Source organism: Elephantulus edwardii, unplaced genomic scaffold, assembly GCF_000299155.1.
Source record: "Elephantulus edwardii isolate Elephantulus edwardi_28Jun2011 unplaced genomic scaffold, EleEdw1.0 scaffold00028, whole genome shotgun sequence".
Taxonomy (NCBI): domain Eukaryota; kingdom Metazoa; phylum Chordata; class Mammalia; order Macroscelidea; family Macroscelididae; genus Elephantulus; species Elephantulus edwardii.
In genome coordinates, this window is record NW_006399778.1 from 10117577 (window position 1) to 10126055 (window position 8479).

Below are 8479 nucleotides of genomic sequence, written 5' to 3' on the forward strand. Positions count from 1 at the left end.
CTTCCAGGTTTAAGGGCAGGTGTGCTGATGGATAGAGTAGGACCACAAGCTTGGACCAGACCCCCCAACTCAACAGTTACCATAGAGGGTGATAGGACTGTGTAGGGTCTGAGATAAGGTGTCTCAACAAGAATACACACATGTCCTTTAATTCCCTCACCCCACCCCTCCTGCTTGGTTGTTCTTCCATTTTCACATGAGCTTCTAGGACGCTCAGGGAAACATTTTCTCCTCAGTTGTGCTTTCATTCCCAAATGGAGTGGGAGCTCCCACTTCTGGCATACGTTTTTTCTCTGTTTACATTAACTGGTCTGTGGTATTGGTTGCCTTAAAACCTGGTTGGCAGGAGGTTGGAAACGCATTATAAGCAAATAGGGGATGCTATTAAGTGCCATTAGACAGATCTGGATTCAAATCCCAGCTTCACAACTCATCTGGAGGATGTTGGGCGGTTGCATCCTTCCCACATCCTTGGCTTCCTCATCTATAAATGTGGTTGATGAGGACCTACTTCCTAGTGAGATTAAATGAAATGAACATAAAACATCAAGCATAGAGCTTGGCCTGGAGTAAATGATCAGTGCTCTTGCTGTGGTTATCTTCATTACAGGGGCTTTTATCCCAATGAGGAAAGAAAGCAAAGTCAGGGAACTCCAAATACGTCCAGTGTCAGGCACAATTCTGACTCCAGTTCCCCCTCTTGACAGTCAGGAATGAAAAGTCCAATTGTTGAACTGGGTTGTATGTTCTTTGGGAAGACAGGATATTCTTCGTGTTAAATTGAGACCTAGCAGAATGCCTAAAACAATACTAAAAATCTGTTGAGTGAATGAAATAAGCAAGTAGCCACAAAGGACCATGTGTGCAGTTCTCCTCATGGATAATGAACAACAGGCGACAGGGTCCCCGAAGTCCTCTCTGTATGGATCTTACTGCACAGGGGGCTCTTTTCTACTCCTCAACAACCCCAAGTGGGTAGTCTACCACTTTACAGAAAAGGAAACTGAGACACAGAGGAGCAAAGCAACATGAGTGACAAAGCCCCCAGGCCATCAAGAGACCCCTCTCCTTCTGCTCAACTGCCACCCCCACCCTAGGCCCTGAGTCCGGTTCTTCCCAGAGAAATGAGCGTATTTCAGTTTATTCATCACTGACCACAAAGACTCAGCTCTGTCCTCAGAAATATTTGGAAAGTTTTATTTAAATGTTTTGAGTTCCCTTTTAACCAACACCAAAAAGAGACATTTTGCTGCCATTCTAAACAGGAGAGTCGCTTCAGAGAAGAGCTGGCATGCATCATGGGAGCTGGGAAGTGTCTGCCCACCATGGCCTGTTCTTCTCAGTCCGGGCCACCCTGGGGTTGGGGCCTGGGCCCAGGACTGAACTTCCTGGGATCCCTGAATGATCTTGGAATGAATGAGTGAGCAAACTCCATCCTAAGAAGAGGGAGCTGGTTGCCTCTGTAGCAGGGCTGGGCTTGGGGACAGGGACAAAAGCATAGTAGGACCTGGTGAGTTTCAGGGGGAAGGAGAAGGGAGAGAGGGTGCCATTAGATCTGGAATGTTCCATGGAAGCTCCGGAGCCTCCGGGGCTGGGGAAATATGTTTGCTAGAAAAATAAGATGCTTTGAGAACTCCGCAGTCTGTGCTCTTTGCCTACCCAAGAGAAACCTACCCTGTTGGCCAAGGGGACAGTTGAGAGGGGAACAGAGCAAGGAGTTGGTCTGGCCCCGGTAGAGGATTCCAGAGAGGAGCCAGGTGGGCGGCAGGCTTTGGTTTCTTGGGTCCCTTTTCTGGCAGCTGAGAAGGGGCTTCGTGGGCTTCTGCCTCCACGCCCCTTGAGGTGTGGGCTGCCAGGCAGGAGGGCAGCTCTGGGAGAGAGAGGCTGGCCATCTGTCATGGGCTGGTGTGTGCCCAGGCCTCAGGCCCTCAGAACAGGATGCTCACAGGGAGCAGGGCCAGTAGGAGCAGCAGGGGACCTGGAGAGGGGCTGCCCGCTGAGCTGTCCAAGGCACAGTGGTCGCGGTTGGCACCGATGCAGGCTGCGTAAGCCATCACGTGGGGGATGTAGTTCTGTTCGTGGACGCCGTGCAGCAGGTGCGCCATTGGGCCCTTGGCGAAGACGGCTACATCCTCCCCACCGTGGGTCTCGTGGCGCAGGGGGACAGCTGACTGGGCCTGGTAGTTGTTGTGAGCTGTGGGCCAGAAGAAACACTTATTAAGAAGCTGCCAAGCAGGGACCTGGTGCTATAAGTGCAGCTTCTCTGTTCTCTGTCCAGGTGGGTCTGAATGCTCCCATTTTATAGAAGAGAAAACTGAGGTGCAGTACATTTTGTTCAAGGCCATCGAGTTCAAATCTGAGTTTATTCTTGGGATAAACTCTCACCTCCTCAAAAGATAAAACTAATCTCATCCAGACTGCGTGGGTCCCTAGATGACATAGTTAAACTCTCAGCTTCTAACTAACAGGCTGGTGGTTCTAGTCCACCTAGAGATGCCTCAGAAGAAAGGCCTGGCGATCTCCATCCAAAAGAACACAGCCATTGAAAACCCTGTGGAGCACACAGTTCTGCTCTGGCCTACACAAGACCGACTCAATGGCACTAGGTGTTTGGATTGTTAGGGAAGAGTGAAATGCAGGAGTGAGATTTGCCTCTTAGCATGAGTGGGACCAGAAATCCCTGTAGGTATCAAGAACAAAGGAAAACTCAATAATATAAAGAAAGAATGAACACACTGGGAAATTAATATTCTGGAATATTTTATAGCCAGTAAGAATGGTAGCAGAACAGATCCAACCTCTACTCACACCAGGCACTTATGCTACTCTTTCCACACCCACTTTCTGCTCTAGACAACCTAGGGTGGTAGAATCCTTTGAGGGAAGAAAGTGAAGCAGGAGAAGGTGGAAGCTATGTGTCTGAAGTTACAGAGCTGCTAACACGGAGACCGGGATTCCAATCGTGATCATAATGGCTCAAGTCCTGGCTATTCTGAGATGCCCAACCTTGCCTGTAATTTATATTCTATTCACTAGCCCATCCCAGTGGGGAATCTGGTCCCCTCCCAGCCCTGGGTCTTGGCAGCCTCACCATAGTCCACCATGGAGACGTTCTCTCGCTCACCGCCCACCACTTTGTAGCCTGGTCCGTTGCCATATAGGATGGCAGTGAAGGGCTTCTTGTCCGTGTCGCTCAACATGGGGGCCAGACCTGCATGAGAAGGGTTAGCCCTGGGGTCATGCTGGAGTACTAAGAGACCATCCTCTAGCCCCCAACATGGACCAGAACCACCTGCATGAAGGCACTTCCAAAGCTACTTCTAGCCAACCATCCCCATTTTCACCACACCCACACCTCTCCCATCTATCTCCCTATTTTTCCTCTTCTGTCTCCTCTCCCTGTATTCCATTCTTCTGTCCACTCCTCCTCCATGTAACATCCACGCTCCCATCCACCCAATCACCCACTAACCCTGCTCCATCCTCTCATTTGTACTTCTCCACCTATCAGTAATCATCATACTCACTTCTCACTAAGTCTCCACTGTGTGCCAGGCTTGCTGGCTCTCCCACCCCATTCCTGCTCCCAGATGAGCGGACAGGAAACCCTGAGAGCACTCAGTGCCCACATCAACGGAACCCCACCTACCAAAAATGGAGTTGCCACGGGGGGTGTAGCCACCGAAGGTGAAGACGTGGGAGTGGTCAGCAGTGACCACAGTCAGTGTGTCTTCCAGAGAGGTCATGGTGCCTGCCAGGCCGATGGCCTGGTCCATCTCCACTGCCTCGTGCAAGGCCTGCTTGGCTTTGCCCTCATGATGCCCATGGTCAATCCTGCCTCCTTGGGACACCAAGGCAAAGGTCTCAGTGATGGGGCAGGGGAAGAGGGGCTACAATCCCTCACCGTCCCTCCCGATTAACTTCCTGATCAACCTTTCCTGGACGGGGGACGACAGCCACCTTCACCTGGTACCCGCTCTGTGCCACGCACCATACTAAGCATTCTCACAGCCCTTTACCCTTTACACAAGCTCGAGAGGATGAGTCTCTTGACCGAAGTCACACAAATGCAAGGTGCAGAGCCGAGATTTCAAAACAGATTCACTCCTGGAAACGTGTATTCTTCCTCACTCTGCTCCCAACTCTGTGCCTCCAGCACCTTGAAGGAGTTGCTGAAGACTTCAGGGCCTCGGGGAAGGGGAACTAGCGTGCCTCAGTACCCACTGCGTGTCAGGTACATCAACTGATGCCTCCCCCACCCCCTTTCACAACTATCTTGTGTATCGGGTACCATCAGACCCTTTGATTGATGAAGCAACAGGCCTTCAAAAGAGGAAGTCATTTGACCAAGGTAGAATTTGCTGGGATTTGAGTCCAAGAGTTACTCACTCTAATGCTGTTTTTCTGTGTCCATGAGGATATCCCCTCTGAGCATAAAGCCACGGAGCTGCTCATGTGTAGGGGCTGGTGGGCAGCCTTGGGGCCTGGCTTGTGCCCCTGACAGGTGTCTGCAGGCCTCTTGAAGCCTGAATCCTATCCTGCCACTTGCAGATGACTGCAGGATGCCTGGCTTTAAGGTTTTCCTAGTAGTACAGGGCTGAGGGACCTCAGAGGACACCTCCCCCTCCCTAAGAAGTTGCCTGGGTGGACACTTCCAGCTCCGAGGGTCGCGGAGTCTGGGCGCCTGGCGGGCCTCTCTGCCCGCCAGCTTGGGCCTCAGCTGCGGTGGCCTGGCAGCCTGGCAGGGTGGGTCCTCCCTTTGTTGTGGCTCTGGGAGCAGTTGGTCTGGCGGGCGGGCCTGGCCCAGTTCACAAAGACGGGCTCCCAGGGGAGCCCGTGTTACCACTGCTGGTTCCTGGCTTCAGAGGCCTGTTCAGGGCCAGGATGGGATGGCCATGCTTGAGTGGGAACCCCAGGGTTTGGCAAGAAAGCAGCAAGCCAGGCTGGTGGCCATGGCTTCTGGAAGCTGGAGGGGGCTGTGTGTGGTGTGTGTGTGTGTGTGTGTGTGTGCATGTGGATTCCAGCAAGACAACATTAGGAACCACCGAGGCTGTTAGAATTTTGGATGATTCCAGAATCTCTATCATTTCCTACTGTTGCTCACTTTATAATTAGTTATTATAATACTAATTATATTAATGGAAACCCTGAGGTTTTGTTCTCTGCTGGGCCCTGTTCCAAGTACCTTATGTCTCTAGATGTAATGGAGGTTCAACAGGCCCATGATTGGAAAACTGCTTCCGTCTGCGCTTTTCCAAAATGCTCGGGTTACACATGGCAGCACCAGGAAAGAACAGAAGGCTGACTCCCCGGGATGGTGCTGGGGAGCCCCATGCGTGCTGGCCTCGACATCAGCACCGAGGACCTGAAGACATACCCCCTCCACAGCCAGGCTGGAGCAGGACAACTCCAAGAGGAAGAAACCTGCCTCCTCCCTCAGGAAGTCCTCCTAACTTAACGAGGCTGGCACATCCTCTCCATGCCCCAAAGAGAAGACCCTGCTGGACTGGGGTGCTAACAGTTCTATGAATCTACAGCCCACACTTCAGCCTCACACAAGGGATAGTTCTTTTTGTGAGCTGGGTAGCCCATGTCCTGGTCCCTCTCTTCTTAGCCACTTCAGCTCCTGGGCAGCGTCTCTGCAGCTAGTCCTGGGACACCTACCTTCCACCAGCAAGAAGAAGCCTCTGGGGTTCTTCCTCAGAATCTTGATAGCCACTTCCACCATCTCAGAGAGTGATGGGTCTGTCACATTGTTTCTGTTCAGCTCGTACTGCATGTCCCCTGGCTCGAAGAGACCTGGAGAGGACACAGGGGACCTGGATGGTAAGAGTCCATGGCTTTGTTACAAGGATGTCTGAGGTGCCATCTCAGGGAATAGCCATTCCCACACTCAGCTCAAGGGTAGCCTACGATGAGGGAGGTTATCTGGGCTCCTGTGAGCCCAGAATTGTAGCAGGTGCTTCGGAAATGCTCCTCCCTTTAAACTCCACAACCACCATTTGTAGGGGCCTTGGCCATGTCCATTTTGCAGAGAAGAGTGAGACTCAGAGGGTGATCAGTAATTTGGTCAAGTAGCAGCACTGGGATTGGAAAACACCAGCTTTTCCTCAACCTGGGGTTGCTGTGGGTCTAAGGTAGAGGACTGTGTTCTGAACTCAGAAAGGCAGCTGGTGTGTGTACACGTGTGTGTTCACATGTCAGGTCTGAAGGACACAGTGGCCTGCACAGTCAAATAGCAGTGGGTCTGAGGTCTCACTGAGCTGGTTGGCTCCCTGGTGAAACGAGGGTGACCCATTCCTTCAGTTCCATGAATCAAGACACTATATGGACTCTATATATATGGTGTAGCTGTCCTTCCAGATATTCTGCCCTCCCATGTATGTGTATGTGTGTACGCGCGCGCATGGACAGACAACAGTGCCAGATGACAGAGTGCTCTGCAGATGTGTGGAGGTTCAGCCACCAGGATGGGGTACAAAGATCCTTATCTCCTGGAGTTTCTGCCCTGGTTTGGTGTCCTCCCACATGGAGTAGAGCTAACTTGTGTGTTACCGATTAAACTGTGCCCTGCTCCGCCCCCATGTGTGTTAGAGGCACAACCCCTATACTTAAGGATGTAATCTCACTAGAGAATAGGGTTTTCTTTGTAACGTTCACAAGGCCATCTCAGCGCAGGATGTATCTTAAACCTACTCATTTCTGAGATATAAAAAGAGCAAAGTAGGCAGAGAGACAAGCCAAGCACAGGCAGAGAAGATGCATGCCATGTGGAGACTGCCAAGGAAGGCATCAAGGAATGCTGGGGCCACGGGAACAGAGAGCTCTCTCTTCTCCTGGAGATGACACTGAGAGCCTTCCCTGAATCCGATGCTCTGAATTCAGAATTCTAACCTCCTAGGGGAGCTCTGGTGGTCTAGTTGTGAGAAGCTTTGCTACAATCCTAAAGGCACACAGTTCAAATCTACCAGCTGCTCTGTAAGAGAAACATGGACAATCTCCTCCCATGCAATTTATTGCCCCTGAAAACCTGCTAGGACGTGGTCAGCTATGGGTTGGCTCTGATTCAATGACACACAACAACAGTAGCCACGGTATTTTCAATTGTCTTCTATACATTTGCAAGCGGAACAATGACTAAGGAAGACCAAAGAAGAATTGCTGCCTTTGAAGCGCGGTGTTGGAGAAGAGTATCAAATATCCCATGGGCCACCAGATGAACAAACATGTGTGTCTTGGAAGTGCAACCTCAGAGTCAAGCAAGGATAGTGAAATTTCGTCTCACACATTTTGGTCATGTTGTGAGGAGGACCGGTTCTTGGGAAAAGGCATCATGCTGGGAAATGTGGAAAGTCAGAGAAAGAAGACACCCCCCCCCCCAATGGGACAGACTGACACAGTGACTGTAACATGTCAGATAACATATGTTATCTGGGGAACAGTCATGCTGGGGAACAGGAGCAATGATTTTTAAAATCATTACCTAACTTGGGAAGGACTGGAGAGCATTATGCTAAGTGAACAAACTCAGTCCCATAAGGACAAATACTGTATAAGACCATTAAAAATAGATAACTAGTAAAACATGTATGAGGATCCAAGGGAGGGGAGGGTGGGAGCAGAGGGTTGAGGATGGGCAGGGGGATAATCATAGGGTCGCACAATTTGATGGGTAGAGGGAGGCATGGGTAAAGGAAATGAGAAAGATCCAGTGTGAAAAACAATGTATATGAACCTTGTAAGTAAACCAGTATAAAAGAAAAATTTTACTTTAAAACACACACACACACACACACACACATTTTGTGTGAGTTAATAAATGCTTACACTTGTTACTATCATTCATTCATCTGTCAATTGCCATACGGTATTGGCTTGCTTGTTGCTGTGATTCTCAAAGTTACGCAACCAGGATTTCAAATACCAGCAGGGTCATTCATGGTTGACAGATTTCACTGGAACTTCCCAACTAAGACAGACTTGGAAAAAGGACCTGGTAATCTACTTTAAAAAAAAGAAAATTGGCCAGTGAAAACTTTCTGAGCATAAGACTTTAAGCCTTTCAGGTTGGAAGGCACTGAAAATATGACCAGGGATGAGCTGACTCTGTAGAGGAGACCTTAATGCATTGAAGAAATGAGGCTCTTTGGACCTTCATTTGCTGATGTGGTGCAGTGAAAAGCAAGAGCTGCAAATATTTATTCACATCTGGAATGTGAAATTGTGAATCTAAGAAAATTGGAGGCTGGCATTGGGGTGGGGGTAAGACTGAGAAAAACTGGATGAAATATGTTTACGGCATTGAAGTCTATGGGGGAAAGAATACTCTAAAAGTATTATATTTTAGGGCATTATTTTTATCGTAGGAGTACGCAATGAGGGTTGCAGAGTGGATTATATTTGGGGGTAAGGGGTGGGGTTTGGGGAGGTGCGGGGGGATTGTGTACTAATGAGGGAGTTTTTCTTTTGCTTTTCAAGG

The 8479-nt window shown here is 49.9% G+C and overlaps 1 protein-coding gene across 3 annotated transcripts in view; it reads right to left on the bottom strand.

Moving 5' to 3' along the window:
* Positions 1-1551: 1551 nt before the first annotated feature.
* ALPL (alkaline phosphatase, liver/bone/kidney) overlaps positions 1552-8479 on the bottom strand; it is a 29960-nt gene continuing 23032 nt past the window's right edge. Inside the window, exons 8-11 of one of the 3 annotated variants that reach the window (XM_006883558.1) lie at positions 5665-5799; positions 3650-3841; positions 3092-3211; positions 1552-2194 (exon numbers count right to left, since the gene is read on the bottom strand). In XM_006883558.1, the coding sequence (XP_006883620.1) occupies positions 1929-2194; positions 3092-3211; positions 3650-3841; positions 5665-5799 (713 nt within the window). In that variant the 3' untranslated portion in view covers positions 1552-1928. The remainder of the gene's footprint in view (positions 2195-3091; positions 3212-3649; positions 3842-5664; positions 5800-8479) is intronic. The other 2 variants (XM_006883559.1, XM_006883560.1) reach the window with 2 other exon arrangements.